Source organism: Topomyia yanbarensis, chromosome 1 (genome assembly GCF_030247195.1).
Source record: "Topomyia yanbarensis strain Yona2022 chromosome 1, ASM3024719v1, whole genome shotgun sequence".
Classification (NCBI taxonomy): Eukaryota; Metazoa; Arthropoda; class Insecta; order Diptera; family Culicidae; genus Topomyia; species Topomyia yanbarensis.
Genome location: NC_080670.1, coordinates 58699814 through 58720029, shown reverse-complemented (window position 1 = coordinate 58720029; position 20216 = coordinate 58699814). Strand labels below are relative to the sequence as shown.

The 20216-nt window shown below is 36.9% G+C and overlaps 1 protein-coding gene across 10 annotated transcripts in view; it reads right to left on the bottom strand.

Moving 5' to 3' along the window:
- The window catches only part of LOC131677717 (cytoplasmic polyadenylation element-binding protein 4), a 106649-nt gene that overhangs the window by 30785 nt on the left and 55648 nt on the right, over positions 1–20216 (bottom strand). For all 10 annotated transcript variants that reach the window (XM_058957706.1, XM_058957709.1, XM_058957715.1 and 7 more), the window contains one exon: positions 14919–15057. In XM_058957706.1, coding sequence (XP_058813689.1) covers positions 14919–15057 — 139 coding nt within the window. The remainder of the gene's footprint in view (positions 1–14918; positions 15058–20216) is intronic.

The window sequence follows — 20216 nt, the reverse complement described above, 5'->3', positions numbered from 1 at the left end:
AATTGTTTTTGACTTTTCATGTGTTGCAGAACAGCAACTAATACAAACGTTTCCAATAAAGGTAAGCTTCCATTATTATTCTGTAAGCATTTGATTTAATTTGAAATAGTCAGATTAAGCTGAACTGTCTGACTACTAAATATAATGTTAGAGAAGCTCTTTCAGTCCTTGGAGAGACTAGCGACTAACAATACAACTCTATAACATTCACGATAGTATGCACCATTTTTGACAAAATAGCGAAATAACGTTTTATACCACGTTCCCACTACAGAGTAATGTTATAATAATTAGCAACAAGAAAAATGTTATCGAGATAGCGTTAAAACACGTTTTTACTTGTTGTGTGAACGTAGTATTAGCCACTTGAATCTTATATAATTTTAATGTATTAAATAATTTTTATGTATTTAATGTATAAATACATCAGACTATTAAATGGCATAAACAGTGAATTTTCTATTAACCTCATTCTACGGTTTTTAACATTGTCGTGTATTGCCGATCAGAACGCAGTAATGCAAATGGCAGCATCATGTTACCGGAAAAAGACAAAAATATGACATGCTCCTCTTGCGCATACTTCGTTATTTTCAATCCTCTCTTCAGCTTTCTTCTGGATCAATGTGGCTCTCTTTGCTCGCAATAAAGATGGCAATAAATAAGCCAGTTTTAACTGGTAGGAAAGACCTAGGATAGGATCCGCCAGCTCTGTCCCCTGTTTTTGAATCAATTCTGGCAAACCTTCGGCTTGGAAACTAAAAATACTAAAGGGCTACTTGGAAGTGTTGTCATATTGTGATATCAAACATAAAACAACGATTGTTAACTGTGTTGATTTTATTGTTTTCTCGAGATACCGCTTTCTTTCTATAACATCCGTCTGTAATTATGAAGTGCAGGCATTATTTGGTAGACGAAATCAAACATATTATCCAGAACTGAAGTTCCCGAGAAATCCGGTAGCGGTAGGTTATCGTGGATGCTGTTCTGTGTGCGGAATAATGCGGAAATACCTCTTTTCGAAATCAACAGGCTGTGAGCGTAAGTATGAAAATATTTTGAATTTTATGTAAAAATTGTCTTTGTTCCAGTACCGAGTAAATTGGAAGTACTGAGCAAACAGGGAGAAAGTTATCCCGGAAGTCGCTTCTTGTTCTTCCTTTGCTATTATCGATACAGTTGAATTTTACAGTTTTCAACTGAATCGATCATCGAATAGGAGCGTGTATTTTCTACAGTTGTTTTCTCCGAAACGATCACATGTAGTACTGGAACAAACCTATACATTGCTCCAAAACAAAAATTGAACCTTGCAGAAAAGTAGTTTTAGAATATTTAAAATGATTCCGAAGATTATTCTTGTGACAGAGGTTGCTTGACTCAGAAAGCAACATACAAAAATGAAGAGGCGTGAAGATATTTTTCGTAATGTCCAACAACGAATATATATTATTTTATTTTGCTGTATTCCAATGGAAACAAACGTTATGATCGTTTAAATGTGGATATAAAGACTAAATCTTTGATTTTTCCAGAAGCATGAAATTGGGACATAATATAGAATATTTTAATCAGAATAAATATACGACCGAAACAAAACAAATATTTTGGCAACATTGGTCGAGTGGGGGCATGTCGTTTTCAACAGGGATTGGTAAAATATAAGAAGCCAGCTGGCGGATCCTACACTGAACGTAAAAATCAGGTAAACTTTATCTGAAAATACATATAACTTTTTTTCCATGGAGCTTTTCCCATAACTTTTATGAGCAAATCACATGAATATGAGAGATATGGTTTTGATAACATTCATTGGTAAAAACACATACATTTTATGTGCACTGCCGTTTAAAGTTATTGGATTTAGGGAATGGATTTCAAGTGCAATACTTATGAGTATTATTGGTTGTGATAATGAAATTCATGTGTTATTTTAATATTTTTAGATGATTTTTTAGGTTTTATTGTACAAAATAATTGTTTTTTTTTTTCGTAAAATAATGAAATTAAAGTTCCAAAATGTTTATTCAATCTTACTATATCCCAATCATCATTCCGTGTGCTCGAGGAGACGTCAGTTTCTAAAGTCTATTTGTTGTAGAACATATTAGGCGTTTGAAAAATGGTGTCATCTTCTGTAAATATAAATTCAGATGAATAGGTAGTATTGTATTGTTGATGATTTTGTTGCTAAACGATAAAACTTACATTGTGTTTGTTCCAGATATACAAGAAATCCAAGCTAGTTAACAATTGATTGAACAGATTCACCATTTTAAAACTGTTTTTTTTTCATATCTGAAAATCATATATATTTAATCTGATATTACAGATAACGTTCGTTCATATACAATGTATCATGATGACAATAGATAATTATTGGTGTGCCATCATGAGTTGTATGTGATTTGCACATCATTTTCAATGGATACACATAGTATGAATGCGATTGTCATAAGAGTTGATCTATGTGATTTTTCTAATAATTTTTACGAGATTTCTTGGTTCAGTGTATCCTAGGGAAAGACAATCACCGTCGAACTATATTTACCAAGAGGTTGACGGGACGTCATATTTTCGTAGCTAATATAAGAACTTTGCTTGTAACAAAATGAACGAAATTAATTTTAAATACGAACGAGGAGTACTTTAGTTTACATCAAATCAGTTAAAGTGTTCATTGTTTTCTTTTGTTTACTGCTACTATTGTTTGTTGATGACATTTTAAGCGATTTTGACGTTGTCAAACTCACCCCCATCGATCGGCGGAAAAGCGATGTTGCCTATTGTCAAACTCTGTATGTAGAGATAGGGATGCCAGTTACCTGATATTTACCTGTACTTTTGATTTCTCTGTTCTTTCCTTCTCTCTACACGCTTGATTCCAATTGCTCATCGAAGAGTTACAGGAGAGCATTTGGACATATCGAATCGATTATCGCATATTCAGATCAAAGTTGTTTTTGCGAATTAGAATCAAAACTGCAATAAGAATTGTTTTGATTATTTTCTTTTACATATCGCTGTGAAAATAAGTGGGATCATTTTATTCCTTAATATAAATCAATAACATGTTATCACGAATCATTGCCCATATATCTGTCGTATCTCACATCAAAGAAAGTGAATAACTAAAAAAATTAGTTTTTTTTTCATTGGATAGATCCAAATAAATGACAATCGGATGTAGATCGTAAAATGCACTATTTTATAAATTTTCTTATTTTCATTCTTTAAATCAGAATGTTAACCGCTTACAAAGTAACTTCATAAATACCCTAAGCAAAGATTAAATAAAAGATTTTAAATATGCGCATTTTACCTATATGAATAAACTCACATAAAACATCCCATTAAAAATATTTTAAAATTGATTGCGAACGCAACGGCGATCAATATATTTGTTCGTAAAAATATATTACTATAGGATGCTCAAAACTTTCATTTCTCTTTATTTATAAAATCGTAGAAATTTTGTTAGCAAATAAAATCATTCCAATCTGCATTGATGCATAACACTTGTGATCATTCTGTCAAAGTTTAATTTTTTGTTTGACCTTTGTTTACTTTTTATTTAAGCTTCGCTGAAAAAAAAAACGAGTACAATTTTAATTCGCAGAGTGTGATCTAACCTTTATTTATAATTGATATTTATTCCAAACTTGTGAAAATTAGCTTGAAACGAAAATAAATATTCTCCCCCATGTCGACAGGTATCTTGTTCAATTAAAATGATATTCACAGTTCATTTTGAATTCAAATTGAAATATTTCAACCAATTTTTTAATCAAAGTTTAAAATAACTATCATGGCACCAGTTACAAACGATGGTTCAACCACTTCAAACTTATTTTCTTTTGTGCATTAAATATTATGTCACTACAAAATGCTGTACATCATCGGCCAACTATAAACTATCCACCAAGTTAAAGTTCTAAGTTCAGAAACATATCAGTTACATGTTGACAAAATTGTTCTCACACGCTATGGAACGAGACATATGACGAAGAAAAGCTATTTTACTGCAAGAAAATATCGGAATGAAAAACAATTCTCCATGTTGTCTAATTTACTCATTTTCTTTAACATGAATTTGTTGTTTTTAACATTGTTGTGTATCGCAGATCAGAACGCAGCCATATAAATGACAGCATCGTTGGGTTAAAGCTTACCAAATAGTTTAGGCCGGTTTAAAAGTTAGTCCTGTTTAAAAATAGTTAGTACGCGTTTGAGCTTACGGCTATTAATGTATCTTTCGATATGTTGAATAACTGCAAAAATTTGTAAAATAATGAATGTCTGATCAGATTACGAGTATGGTTCTATTTTTATATCGCGCTGTTTTGATGACATTTCTGTTAATGTGTCAATTCTACTTGCATGACATTACATTGCATGCAAGGGCGAAGAACCGATCGAGGCACTCGCCCCAGTGAACAATACAATACAATATTGATGATGAAGTTGGTCCCACCTCATACCCCCACAAAGGTGTGAGCTGAACGGTTTATCTAAAAGATAATTAATATTTTGATTCATAACAAAACCTGTTAAGGTTGCACAGAGAATGCGCAAAATTCGCAAACGAAAAAAGCAGTTTTTTCCACACCGTATGTCAGATCTTCATAAAAATCAATCAGCATATGTAGAATGTTGTTACAGTACTCCTGATTGATTTTTATGAAGATCTGACATACGGTGTGGAAAAAACTGCTTTTTTCGTTTGCGAATTTTGCGCATTCTCTGTGCAACCTTAACGAAGAACGGACTGGTTCAATTTGCAGACATAGCCTTTCCTTCAAAAGAACGTAACCAGATCCATTTCGAATATTCCGCCAAAAACCAGGGTCCATCAAAAAAATTCCATTCTGGGAAGATACTTGATAGAATCGGGAATTGCCAATAGCTTCCATTTCCGATAATTCTCTGTTACACTCCTCCCGCCTGACCAAGACATCGGTACTACCACCTGCTAAGGTGAGAAGTGAAGAGCCTTGTGGCAGTGCAGAGTCCAGTCGAGTTATATCATCCACATCAGGCCCCTTTATTGAAAGTTGCCTATCAATAAAACAAGGCAATCTAGGGATATTTTTTTTATTATAGAGGTTTTAACCTTAAGGTCATTCGCCTCTTCGGGTTAGAAAAATCTCTTATGAAAAATTTCTAACCCTATGTGCGGGGTCGGGAATCGAACCCGGGTGCGCTGCGTACAAGGCAATCGATTTACCAACTACGCCACACCCACCCCCTATCTAGGGATATTTCTTTCCGGGAATATCCTGGATTGAACAGGAATTGAACTCGATACCTTGTTATATCAGAAGGATATAACATCGAGCCCCATACTCAACGAACTAACTCCGTTATTACCACTATCGCAGCAATAAACGAGATTAATTCTATTGTCAGGCAAAGCCAACACAACTCCATCATCAAATCAAACTTGATCACAACAAAAGTCTAAAAGCTTCGATTCAACCCGATAAGCTATTAGTACTGGTCACCATGTTCGATTTCATGTTAGTCTCAATATAATACAATACAATACATTTCATGAGACAAAGTTGGTAACGCTCTTTGACACATCAGTAGGGGAACATGGGGAGACTTGACCAAGCGCAAAATTCTATTTTCGGCTATGGCGTCTTCTATTCGATTCTCAATTTTTTTTCAAAAATATTTTTATACTTGTTTCGATCCCTTGAGGTAATTTTAAAAGTTTGGAGAGAAAAATCCTTACCTTGCAGAAAATATTACGTGATTAATAAATTTGCATCAAATGATGTAATTTTTTATCAAACTTTGTATGGAAATGTCTACTCGACTACTAGTTACTATTAATGTACTAATCTACCATCTTAATCCTTGTGAAGCAGTGAAATGATTTTACATAAACTGGAACATTGGAATAGTTATTACTAGAATTTGCATGACATTGAACGCAATAACTAATGTTGGGGAGACTTGACCAAGATTTTATGGGGAGACTTGACCAAGTGGCGATCAGCTGAAGAAAGACACAAAATTCCTAATATTTATTATGCTTTGGTATCTACTGTTAATGTTAATCACGCCATAAAAAAATCCCACCCCAAACATAAGTCTTTATATTTTAATATTTGTAAACAAAGTTAGCAATAGTGGGACTGATTTCGTGACGTGTGAACATGCAATGCAAGCAGTACAGTTAATCCTTAAAAATAAATGCATTAAAAAAATCAAAATTTATCAAATGCAACTCTTTTATATTTTTTACTGCTACCTAAGGATCTCGACAATAGGGAATAGCGTTAACACTTCAGTGATATTACTAGTTTGTCCGTAATGGTATGTACAGGAAGCTAAAGCTGAAAGATATGTTTTTGTTCCTAACTTAGAGTGGCAAAGAGCTGTAGGTTTTATCAGTAGGGATCATTATTCTTTCGGAAGTGAAAACAGTTTACTGTTTTGTATTGTGATGGTTTTGTGTTGACTTTTCCATTTTGCTACCTTTTCCTTTCGCGTCCCTTTCCCTTTGCATCAGGAAAATAGCAAGGCACAAATCTCTAAATAATATGGGGACCGTGTCAATCGAGTCCATGATTCCTGTTTCCTCATACTAATTATATTTGTTCTAATATATAAGTTTGTCTATACGCACCTTATTTTCAACAATTAAACGTATAATTGGAAATTCATTGTTTAATTGACAAATAAAATGCACGTTTTGGTGCTAGTTAATTAAGAAATATAAGGAAAAGAGCATGCAGTTGGCTAAGTTAGCAGTATTAGAGCAAGCCACCGAGACCGAGACCGAGCCACTTAAAAAATGTCCTTTTCCGATATGTAGGTCAAGCTCTTGGGACAACCAATCGAATGGTGCCAAATCCAACTATCCATTGATTTTCTTCAGCTAAAAATCACTCTAATAAATTAACACCAAAGAAAACATAAAAAAGGCAATATAACAAAATAAGAGCCTAATTTTGGCATTCAAACCAGAAATCACAATGAAACGATGGTGGCGTGCGATCGGGAAGCGGGATGCACTTACATCTTCAATTGTCTGATTGGCCTTCCTCGAGGAAAACAATCGGCGTTGTATGATCGTCATCTTTCTCTCTGTCTTCGCCTCGAGAAGCCACACAAATCATTTGAAATGAGACAAGAGTCATATTTCCACTAATTGCAATAAAACAACAATAGTCGCCGGATATCACAATAAAGATTTCGGACCGCGCAATAATTCATGCGGCCAGTTCTTGTTTCCGTTGCATCCCAAAAGATGCTGCAGTTAATAAAGGAATAAATATATGTGTAGTAAATTGTAGAAAGTAACTATCTCTGGATTGAGAATAAATGAAGCGTTCCTTTAACTGCAACATTGCGAGCTTCTAAGCCATTTTATAAATATTGAGATTGTCAGCAATTGCTTAGCTTTACTTACAGAAGAAAGGACCATAAAAAGCACTTCTACTCTGATACAAAGAAAAGTTATCTTGTTCCAAAATTTCCATCATGGCTATATGCAACACATCCAATCTCATGTTCGACCCAGACGTTGACAAAAAGTCTGTCGGAAAAACGTGTACTCGTGTTATTGAAAGCAAAGTTGAAGTAGATAGGAGTAGTTGTAAAGAAACTTGAAATGCAGTTGCTCAACTGGCTTTTCGAAGAGAGTACTGCTCGAAATTGTCTAATGAATATAAGTTCATATGACAGAATAATAATAATCCGTAATCAAAGACTAATAGCTAGAATTCTCTGACGCGTACATCACGAATGACATCATTCAGAATCGGCATACAATACGGTTTCGAACTGAGCTTTTTACTTTTCACGCTCATATGAACACTGGCATTTTTGTTTTTTTTTCTTTTTCTGCGCCCATTTCGAATCCGAATGCACCAACAATGTTTTTCCTTCCTCAGTTCTATTAACATTTATGCCTTTCTCCACTATCCACCGCCGGTCACCCCTGCTACACCATTCATCTCCAACCGTGCCGCAGTTCTACGCCGCCAGTATGTATGTTGGTACGTAGTATGCAATTTTTCTCCCCTGCCTGAGATAACAGCAGCGGTACCTACTAAAAGCCTTTCCGCTTCCACTAACCGATGTTCAAATCAAACCAGACAGTCCAGCTCGGGGCAAGGTGTTCCAATCCACCTGGTAGCACTATCGAGTCTTTCTCGCATTAAATCTGCTGTAAAAGCGCTGGCTGTACACATTCAACAGAAAGCATCGGTTTAATTTAGAATCAAACGTTATTAGAAGAGAACTTTACCTATTTTTTGGAGTTTCAAAATAGAGTGATGGTTTTGCGATTTATATTACTCTGGAATGAAAATTCGAACTTTGGGTTTGATACGTAACATTTACTTTTGCACATGATAGTGGTCAACCTCTTTAGCTTTGACGATATTTCAATATATTTCGATTACGGAGTTCCGGGCAGTTTGGGGGGCTCATGTTATTTTCAATGACGTCTACGTCATTGTCGCGTTACCAATCTCGCGCATTCTTACTTGTGGCTCCTCGTAATATCTTGCCAAAACTAATATACGACAATACACATTTTTTTAGATTTTTAGTGATGTAAAACTGTCCGTTCATATTCCTGATAGTGACGAAAATCGGAGTCTTCCTGCCTGATCTCCAGCTTACCGGCAAACTTGTTCGCAAAAATAAATATATATTTCTGGGAAACATCTTCGCGATCTCTGGCGACAAACTTTTGCCGCTGTTTGAAGTAATATTTGCTTTATAGTTCAGTTCGGTTGTTAAACGGCCCGTTACTTGCCGAAATCTTTCCGAGTCCATTTCGAACAGTACATCGAATATAGCCGAGTTTGGTTTGAAAAGTCCTGGATTTACTTTGACGGACGGCACTTTCCGAGAAAAGCCACACATTCAACACTAGACATACGGTGATTTTGGCCATTTTCAATTCATTAACTTTTTCAACATGTTCGCACAGGATCTCAAGAGAAAGACTTTTTTCGAGAGTTGTCCTACTGGAGCTGTAGAGCTAGGGGCTCGGAAGGGTTCCCAGAACCACTCACTACAATTGCAGACAAGACGAGAAATGTCACCCACTAAAACACTATTTAAGGCCAGCTGCAGCTGTGATTCTGAATGTGATATTCATTCAACAGTTCAGATATATGTGGGCGTAGGGGTTTCACGACTGTATGTATCATCACAAAGGGCTCGAGCGTTTGTGGGTTAACGTGGGCATTTGTAGGTCGCATGTGCTAGCGTGTATGTAAATTCGCATGTAAAATTGGATTCGTGTGCAGGGCCATCGAAAGCCACGTCGCGCCCAGAAACTGACAGGCCCTACTATAGATAACTTCATTTTTTTATACAAATCGTTTATTTGATACGGCTCAATGTGTTAGCTTAACGGTACCTTGGGTATTTTATAAATTTAAAAGATGGAAAAAATAAAAACAGGGTGTGCAGATAATTATTGCGATAGATTGAAACGTGCGTAACTTTTCGTACACTGGACTGAAATTAACCAAAATTTGCCCAATTTCTATAGTATATTCTTTACATCCGCTAAGTTTAGCAGTTATCAGTGAGATTCGGGTTGAGATGGAAGAAAATCAGCAAACCGTTCATCCACATGTTTTTCATCCACATGCAAAATCCTGATGTCGTATCGCGTCTTAGGAAAACTGATGAATATACATCATTCGACTATCTCGAAATCCCTCCTAAGGTTCCTTGAACGAATGACAGTGGACCACAACTCAGGAGCTGGACGAAAACCAGGAACAACGCGGAAAAAACCCACAGAGCATTGATTGCTCATTTCAAACCAAATCCGAATATTTCGACACGAGACTGCCAGAAAACTAGATGCAAGGTTTCGTCTAGTGGGCCAACAAAAGATCCTCATTCGAAACGAATCAGATGCAGAACTTCCAACGCTAATAACGAAACACCGACAAATTGCTACGTCATTGATGATGTGACCAACATCAACGCGGATATCAAGCAGTTGTCGGAACAGGAATATTTCACGGGTAAGGACTGCTGTGGATGACTGTTGCAAACGGAAGAAGCAATTGAAATTCACTTAGAAGTACCTGATTTGGAAGTCCATATGCACTTATGGAAAACGTAAAGAACCATTCATGACCAAAAGCTCCTTGAAATATGAGATTTATAAAACCGTGTGTTTCCAAAAACGGCATGCATCGCAGAGACTTGAAATCTTCGAAAGAACTTTTCAGAATAATTTTCAGAATTACTCGAACGTAGTTGGGAAGTCAAAATACTTATGTTTTTCCGAATGAGGTTTTTAAATCTCCACCAACATTTATTTTTGTTATCAGGTAAACCAGCGGGCCCCTAAAATAGACCCAGGCCCAGGAAAATTGGGCCCCCTGACTGTTCCTCTCGTCTTGCCTGCCCATGTGTCAATTCGCTCGCATATTTGCGTGTGTGCTTGGATGATCGTGCGCGGACCAGAAAACTGATACGTAATTTTCTGGGTACGGTTCGGATGTTAGAAGAGAGTGAGTTCTTCCATATCACTAGAGTTCCCGGTCATGTGTGTCTAGCGGACCTAGGCTACTAGGGCGGAGAGTAGGGACTTCCGGACGTGACCGATTCATGATCACGCGAACACGAGCGTTTGTAGGTTCACTCGCAAGACCGCGTTTGTAAATTTATAAATGCTAAAACGTTCACTTAGTCATCGGGGAGTTATCCTGTTTGTGAGATCACGGGCGCAGGTGGGCTCGAGCGATTATATGTTAACGTGTGTCGGATGTGCTAACGTGTATGTAACTTTGAGCGTATAAATTCAATTTTATAATTCACATATTTACGGTGAATCTGATACTTAATTTTTAGATGCTAATGGAAAGTAAGTTTCACCATATCACTAGAGTTCCTGGTCATGTCGCCATGGAACGTGTTGTCTAGTGAATATGAGCAACATTTATGGTTTGGTCCATCTGAAGGCATGGACCTAGGCTGCAAAGACCGAAGATAGAGATTTCCGGAGATGACCGATGCATTATCGTGCGAGCATTGGTGTTTGTAGGCTCTCGCTTGAGAATGCGTTTATATGTGAGTTTATTAGTGATAAAACAACCACTTAATCATCGAGGGTGTTTTCATGTTCGCGTGAGCGCCGGATTTGGTATGGTCTTTGGTTTTTGTTATCGCGAAGAGCACGAGCGATTGTACGTTTTGAATAAGAGAGATTGTGAGTGTATATAAGAGCATATTCAATGGATTGTGCCCATAAGCCCTCTCGGTCTCCTCGATGCACCACTATCGGGGCGTAATACAATAGTCATCTTAAAGCAATGTCTGTCAGAGGTTCTTTAAAACTGATGCACCCAATATACTTGACGATGTTTGCAATACCGTCAAACCCATCAACCTAGGGGAGGGTCTAAAATTTACCCAAATAATGAGATATTTGACATCTGAGCTTACTTTGACAAACATTATTTTTGTTAAGGCAGTTCATGATTGCAGGACCTTAGTCACAATTCTCGTAATTTCTCGTAATTTTATTCATGTTACCGTCGTTTTTTAGTCAAGAGCAGAGTAATTTATATTCATGATTTCAATATCTAAGTCTCGTTTTTTATTATTTTAGTCTCACGAGTTGTGTGGTTTTTGTTCATGGTTTCAGGATCTTAGTCACGATTTTTGTAATTTACATGCACGTTACGGTGATATTTTATTCTTCATCTTACGTTTGACTTTTTGGAGTAAGGTAACTCATGTAGATATCATCAGTTTTATCATAATATTGGTGTTTTCTCTTCGCCTATCAGATTACTATCGTTTTTTACTCGAAGTAACGTGAAAATATGAACTAAAACATATGAGTGTGATGATTTTTGGTGTTCAGCGCAGTTTTCGTTTTCTGCCCGAACGCCACACTGAACCTTATCAAATTAACAACGATGCTCAAGGTCCTAATAGTTTACTTGTATCTACTCCTCATACCTATTACTGGTCATTGGCAGCTGGACATAACCATATGATATTGCATGAATAAGTGCATGGAACAAAAATTCCATGGTTAATATTTCAAATATTGTGAAAAAGTTGAAATTGCAAATGATTAGGGATATTTCTGAACATTACAAGCACGCTAGATAGATCGTGATTCTGTTAATTACTGAACGAGCACGAAAGAAAACAGATGGTGACTAATTTAATAGGAATCATGAACCAGTTCACGAATACATGAAAAATATTTTATGATTTTGTGAACTATTTCACGGGAACGCATGGTCAATCGTGACTATTATACTAGAGTCATGCGCTAGCAATAAGAATCAGTTCACGTATCCATGAATGATATTTTAAAATTTTGTGAACTATTCCACGAGCGCGGATATTGAATCATGACTAATATATTTAGCATCATGAATTAGATTGCGAGGATTGAAAAGATTCATATTCCAAGTTTCGTGACATAGTTCACGAGAAAATATCCGGACTGTGAAAGAAAAACCGGAACGATGACAATTCACCTTTTATTTGACATACTGAGAAAAGATATGTTCTCAAGCAGGAATCGAACCTGCGATCTCCCAGTCTCTAGTTGGGTGCAATAACCAGTCCGCCATCGAGGAACTGTGATAATGTCATCACAGATTCCCAAACAGTACCGTGATCACTAATACCTAATAATGGACACATCTACTCCCAATGCCTCCTATAAGAAAACTGTCACCGTCCCTTCTCAGGCAGAACTCACTCGTAATCTATTTCTGGCTCCAGTAGATCGCGTTCAAGCTGCAGATATTATTACTGTTTGCGTCTTATCAGCTAGCTCAGACACCGCCAGACTCTAGTGATGAATAGAGCTATGGAGAAGCATATTGAAGTCTGCCCTTAAAGCCTAACGGCAGATGGTAACGGCAAATCCAACCATTGGTAGAATTTCCCTATAATCCTTGTTTTGAATTGAGTCTTTTTTTTTCTTTTCACGTCAACACAAGGAAGATATGTATCCTGAATGTTTTGATTTCATGAACGAATTCACCACGAGAACCAGATCATGATCAAGATGTAATAAATCATGAATCAGTTCACGGACTCTGAATAATGCTTCAAAAATTTTGAATAAAACCACGAATCAACCTTTGGTTTTATCAATTACGTTCATAAAGTTGAAAACTAGTTCACGTATAGAAAATTTCTTGCTCGATTGGCATGACACTGACAGATAAATGGTAAGCAAACGATAGAGATGGTGAGTTATTATACCAGAAGGATATAACGTCACTATTCAAAATCTCCTACTAACACCCGCCTTTCAGTGGGCGCAAATCCAGTTCGGTTAACCCGTGCTTTAGAAATACCCACAGAAGCTTGTTGATAAAAAAAACACATCACATATATCAGAAATATGAAACGTGTGTGCCAATAGTCTCGATTTATAGTGTTGTCTTCTTTCTTGTATGTTTGATGTGCCTTTTGTATTCTATTTTTTTTTTAAATTCTCAAATGTTGATTGAGCCCTGAGCCTCACAGGTCGTTGATTATCATGAATTCTTCTTTTTACCAGTACAGCTCCAGAGATTTAATTCATTACAATTGAACACAATTTATTTGACGTTTCCTTCTATACTTTCTTCTATGCTATACTTTTTATTGCGTTTGACATCTTCAAAGTCAGTTTAATGCTATTCTGGTACTTGCTCATACACCAAGCCGTTTTGGAGAGAGTTTTAAAACATAAAAAGTAGGTTTTCCATTGCATTGTGAAATGCTGATAAAATGTTGATGCCAGCACATCAATACGACCTCTCGAACAAAGGGGTGCCACCTTTTGAAAAACTGACTTCTAATGAAAAATAGTGTGCGGATCCACGAATTTCTATGTAAGCCGTTGTGGACAGAAGACTTAGCTCACCAGTCGAGTTTCCACTTGAATTCATAGCCTTTCACATGCGGGTAATGATGGAAAAGGAAAAAGGTATTGAAAAATGTTCAATACCATCATAATCGACGCCTAACTAACCGTAAATGACCACACAGCTATGCAGTGCGCATCAGCACAGTTCGCTGTGGCAGCGCAAATAGCAGGGCAGAAGATTTCTTGCATGCAACAGATTTAGAATTGTTGCTTTTCCGCGCCTGGCTGAACAATCGTGTCTTCCGACTAATAACGCGTCTGCTGCTGATATATCCGCTCAGGTCAGTGGGGTAGGGGTTGAGGAGATTCATTCCGCGTCGGACACGTGCTCAAACCTGGTGCACTTTCGTCGGACACATTTTTCACCTATGAGGGGCCCGCAATCGTCACAGCGTAATGTACTGCAATGAGTGAAAGGGTTTGCAACACATCCCGGGATGTACTCGTACACGTATTGAAATGAATATAAATTCAAGTATTTTACTCCATGTTTTGTTATCGTCGATTTGTTAGGTTGGCCTAATCCCAAACTTAGAAAGCTTCTATAACAATTTCAGTACAAAACTACATTACGAAGTTGCAGATTTCCCGAATGTTCCATCTGTTTTATTAGAACAAAAGTATATGGTATATACTATTAGTAAAATTAGGATCGAATGTAACATAGGGGAATTAAACAACATGTAAACAAATTCAATTGTAAGCAAACATTTGATTATAAATTAAGTAAACATTAATGCACATAATTAGCTCCTCATAAAGCATATGGCTTCACAATGATATTCATTCCGTTTTTCAACCATATTAATATAACAATTAATTGAGATGCACTGGTGTTTCAATCAATGAAACTGATTACAGTTTAATTAACGTATAAAATCATAGCAACATTCGTTGAACAAAGTAAGTCAAAACGTGTGTGTTTATGTAAAGATTTCATTTTGCATTTATTGTCATGCTCTAAATATGCATGTACACCTAAGAAACAGTAGATTTACAAAATAAATTTAAACTATGAACTTACCTTCGATCGGAGATGGTAACCCTCGACTGATAATTTCATTGTGTTCCAGAAGAAGTGAATTGATCGAGTGTTTTTGCAGGATATCTGGACCGGTCAATGATCGTGCAATATCTGGGCTGGGCCAATCCTTAAAGCTAGTCTGAAAACAGAAGAAAGATAGAAAGGATTTAATTTTCTACTAATTGCATACTGTTGTGTGTTCGCTTTTTAAACTTTTCTTCTAGATCCAATCGAGGACTAATGAAGTAACAAGTCCTGCACATTTCAATGGTCGAATGCCGTCTTCAGCCAACGCCCCTCCCGACGTACGGTTGCAAATGAACTGCTTCATTTTATCCAACGTAAACGCAAACCGCCACTGAGACTGACAGCCAAACAGCCGCTAGTTAAGGATGCAGTAGATTCCGCTCAAATCACGAAAACGGAAGCCACATTGAAGCCGGTAAAACAATACCGCCAACGACCGCAGCGCACCGCGTTAGCTCGAGAAGGGGGAAATTATCTCCGGCATCAGCGCAGGTAAGCTAAATGAAGCTTTTTAACCCGTTCACACTAGCTTATTGCTTCGAGCAGGCAGGAAAACTATCAACGGTGCTTTAGAAAAATTATTAAACTCACAGAACAATTGAATAAGGAACGTTTATATACAGGGAGAAGGTGAAAATGCCTTCCGAAGAGCCCCTAGCGCAACGAATGGGGTCTCTCTTTTTCAGTGCACGGTTCATTTTGTTTACAACTCCAATAGCAGGATTATGATATGAAACTACCTGGGCAGCGAGAACAAAATATGGTGGAAAATAAGAAGTTTCTGTGATATGCTATTGTTTTCTTCATTCATCGTGAAAAGCTGTGCCGTTTTTCAAAGTGACTAGCAACAATGTTTCAGTTAAACCGATTTATATCAGTTCACATCGCAAAGGATTCTGACGGGGTTCGGGTTTCCATTTCCACAGACATTTAATACTTCCCCGGCAAGAGGGTGCCATGACGTCATATTATCGTAATCAATATAAGGACTTTTTTTCTAAGCAAATGAACAAAATATTGTGCTTTTCACTGAAGATTAGCATGCGACGGAATCAATTCAAAATAACGAAAGAATTGAAAATATACCCTGTTTGCTCCATCCGCTCAATTTAGAACAAACATCTAACAATATATAGGCTCTGTTGGTCAGGTATCGGACGGTCATAAATTGACAGTTCATGGATTTATTCACCCCTTTACTACCTGTTGAGCGAAAATCGGAAATTATTTGTTACTAGTTTTTGGTACCCAGGTTGTCACGGTAAAGATAGATACGTCTACCTTTATCAAGGACACATGATAGTGAACTCGAGTGATTCGTAGTTATTCTGCCTAAGCTCAACCCTCATTATCAGAAGGCAAAAATTAAGCCCGCACGATATTAAGCCTGTTCTAATGACCCTGCCACTTCTAGTTTTCCGATCTGTTTACTTCACATCCTTGCTCTCACTTGAGTACTATGGCTCTAAGTTTCATAACTTTCCCTACCCAGTAATCTCTAGCTAATTGAATGTCGTTAAAACGTAAAAAAGAAAATGTGACTAACATAGTCGAAATAAAAAAGGGAAAAAAGTACCCATTTAATTTTTTTTTATTTCAATTATAGAGGTTTTAACCTTAAGGTCATTCGCCTCTTCGGGTTAGAAAAATCTCTTAGGAAAAATTTCTAACCCTATGTGCGGGGTCGGGACTCGAACCCAGGTGCGCTGCGTACAAGGCAATCGATTTACCAATACGCTACGCCCACTCCCCCATTTAATTTATTGTTTAGTGTGTCTTTTTGATTCCTAACTCGATTCCTTTGCATTCTCCTAAGTTTTGGTTCAAGACCAATAGTCGCTCGAACACTTCATATAAAAATCAATTCAAATCACATTTTTGTAACCTTGCGGAATTGAAACGGTTAAATCTTAAAAATGGCGGTTTCGCAATCTTGTCGCTATCTTGTTTTTTCGCTATTTTTGCTAATTTCCAGTGATAACCACAATACTATCTGAAATATCAACAAGGGGTACTCTAGTTTGAATCACATCAGAAAAAGTGCACTAATTTCCTTTTATTTACTGCCGTTTGTAGGTGACATTTCAAGCGATTTTGACGTTGTCAAACTGACCCTCATGGCCATCGATCAGTGGAAAAACTGGAAAAACGATATTGCCTATCGTCAAACATATTGCCTGGAAAAACGATATTGCCTAATCGTGCCACAGTATTTTGCATTGGCACTAAACCGCTAAGGTGTTCCATGAGACACAGATAACAAACGTTTAGGTTCAGATTACAAACCTGTGCCATTTCAAATAAATTTTTGCAAATGATTGTATGTAGTGCAACGATCGATGCTTTGTAGGAATACAGCTGTGAAACTACGCTTAGACGACAGTTGAGTAGATGGCAATAGTGAGTCACTGATATTCAACGTATATCGAAAGTTTACATGGGTTTTTAAATAAATTTGATTCCTATGGTTTTATTGTTGGTAGATGGGTTGTTGGTTATTGCATATGCCAGATTTGTCTTCCAATACGATTTCGCCCGTTAAAAATTCGCGGTAAGCAGAGTGGCTAAACCGCTATTTGCAGAAGGGTGCAGTCAACTATTACCAAATTGGCTCTGTCTTGCCCGCTGGTGCTGGGTAAATGGGCCAATTTTACTGGATATTTTCAAATCGTATCCAGCAAATGGGAGCATAGAAACCGAATGCAAACGAAAGGGCACGTATATATTTTTTTTCGCATTTTATGAAAACAGTCGAATGTTTGTGTTCAACAACCAACAAGTGCACAGGATCGTATTATTAATTATTTATATAATATAACCACCATTCACAGAATAATTTTGAGAATATTAAACATTCTCCCTGGTTCTGTTCGAAACTCTTAGACTCAGATTATTTTTTTCCGATCCGAACATTTACTATTTTGTTCATTTTTTTTAAATTGTTTATAACAAAATGAAATGAAAAGGTGGTTTGATCCCTCTTTTTTTGGTTTCAAAAATCTTTCTCCCAAAAATAGTAGCCTGCATTAATTGCAATCTATTGATATACAATTATGTATATGTCATGGCTTTGAATTCAAAGTATGTAGGCAGCATAAATGTTTACCACGTTTGCTTTCCGCTAAAGTGACCAGATGTTTTCAAGACGAATGCGGGACGCGCTCAAACCTTTCCCAAATATTTGCACAACTTGTGTAAGATTGAGAAACTTTTCGTAAGGGTTCATGACCTGGGTCATATTAGAAGTCGAAAGGGCATTGTGATAATCAGGATAAATTGGCTCATTTTTCACATTCCCCACGTAATTGGGAAATTTGACAGCACGACTCAAAATCCGCATTTTGACAAATGCGGGACACTCTCCGGGACGTTGTTTTACCATGCGGGGCAAGACCTCGAAATCCGGGACTATCCCGCCTAATCCGGAACGTCTGGTCACTTTACTTTCCGCGCTTCCATTCATGACCGTTTGAAAATTCGACAAAAGCTGCATCAGCCATCACGGTGTGTTTGGTAGAACAATTTTATTCGAAAAAAATCGGCATCGCTAAAACTTCAGCACGTGATAGAATGCGCTTTTCCCTTTCATTTGAAAGTAAAATTAAAATATTCTATCGGGGGCTCCAGAACAACTTTTTATTTTAAAGTTTTTTTGTTTGAAAACTTAAGTTTTTCAATGAAACTGGTTCACATTTTTGCCCCTAGGTAGTACTTTAGACATTCAAATATTACCAAAAGTGAGAATCTGATGGACAATTTCAGTGTGTACAACTTTGTAGAAAACTACATTGCGATCTAAAATCGCTAGAGAAAGATATAAATTTTTTATCAAAGTTTCTAGATTCGCACGGGGCCTATTGGTTAAGAAGCTTTGTTCCAAAAACATTTTTATTTGTAAAAAAATGGATTGCCTAATTTTAACAGTGTGCTCAGAAGAACTTGAATGCTAGCAAAGTCCCACCTTGAAGGGTAAAAAACATAATTCCAGATTCCACCGTTTTATGCGCACCAATGATATTTTAGGAGCATGGAGATATAGAGAAGAGTAGATAAAATTTGAACGAAATTAGTACTCTTTTGAAAGATGCTGGGCAATGCAGCAAAATGAAACAATTTTTTTTCTGTCGCAGATATACAGTAAAGACCCGTTTTTATCAGAATTTTAAGCTGATAAAACAGGGACATTGATAAAATCGGGACATATATTTTTCTGTCTTTTTAATAAACTGAAGCTCCTTAAATATTCTTCCTTGTTCCTTGGATATAACCTTACAACCTTTTTTGATTATTTACTTTAAGTTCCCCTTAAGGGGGTCTTAATTGACAGCACATTTATTCGAATTTAACTTGGTTCGTTTGCTAGAGCCCATTAAACTACCAACTATCAATTTTCATATGAAGCTGGTAAAATCGGGTAAAGAAGCTGATAAATCGGGGGCGGATAAAATCGGGTGCTGATAAAATCGGGTCTCCACTGTATTTGTTTCTTCTTTTTTGTCTTCACTCATTCTGGAGTATGCTTGATCTAACCTTGAATTCACCTTTTTGCTCTTTAGCATCTTGTGGGATGTTTATATTTGGCCTAAATTTTAACTTTATATTTGATCAAACTCAATTATATATTTGTTACTATGTTTTTAATTGCCGCAAGGTTCTACTGTATCGATTTTGTTGGCTATTTTCGGCAAATTTGAGACTAAGAGAAACGAAAGCAATGAAATTGAAAGACGGATAGGTATTCTAGAGCGAATCAGTTATAAACTTAGAACGGAAAACTAGAACTAGGCAGGCTCATATGGGCATGATCGAAAGGAAATGTGAAGAATTTTTTGCCTTCTGCATAGTAGGAGTTGGGCGTTCCACCCAAGTCTACCGCATGGTCTATGGTAGAACATAACTCATCATCATGTTTTACCGCCGACGCCGGCGTCGGCGGTAAAACATGATGATGAGTTATGTTCTACCATAGACCATGCGGTAGACTTGGGTGGAACGCCCAACTCCTACTATGCAGAAGGCAAAAAATTCTTCACATTTCCTTTCGATCATGCCCATATGAGCCTGCCTAGTTCTAGTTTTCCGTTCTAAGTTTATAACTGATTCGCTCTAGAATACCTATCCGTCTTTCAATTTCATTGCTTTCGTTTCTCTTAGTCTCAAATTTGCCGAAAATAGCCAACAAAATCGATACAGTCAATTATATATTGTCATTTGATTTGATTTCGATTGAGAATCCTGATTGACACTGAACTGAACTGGCAACTCTGTTTT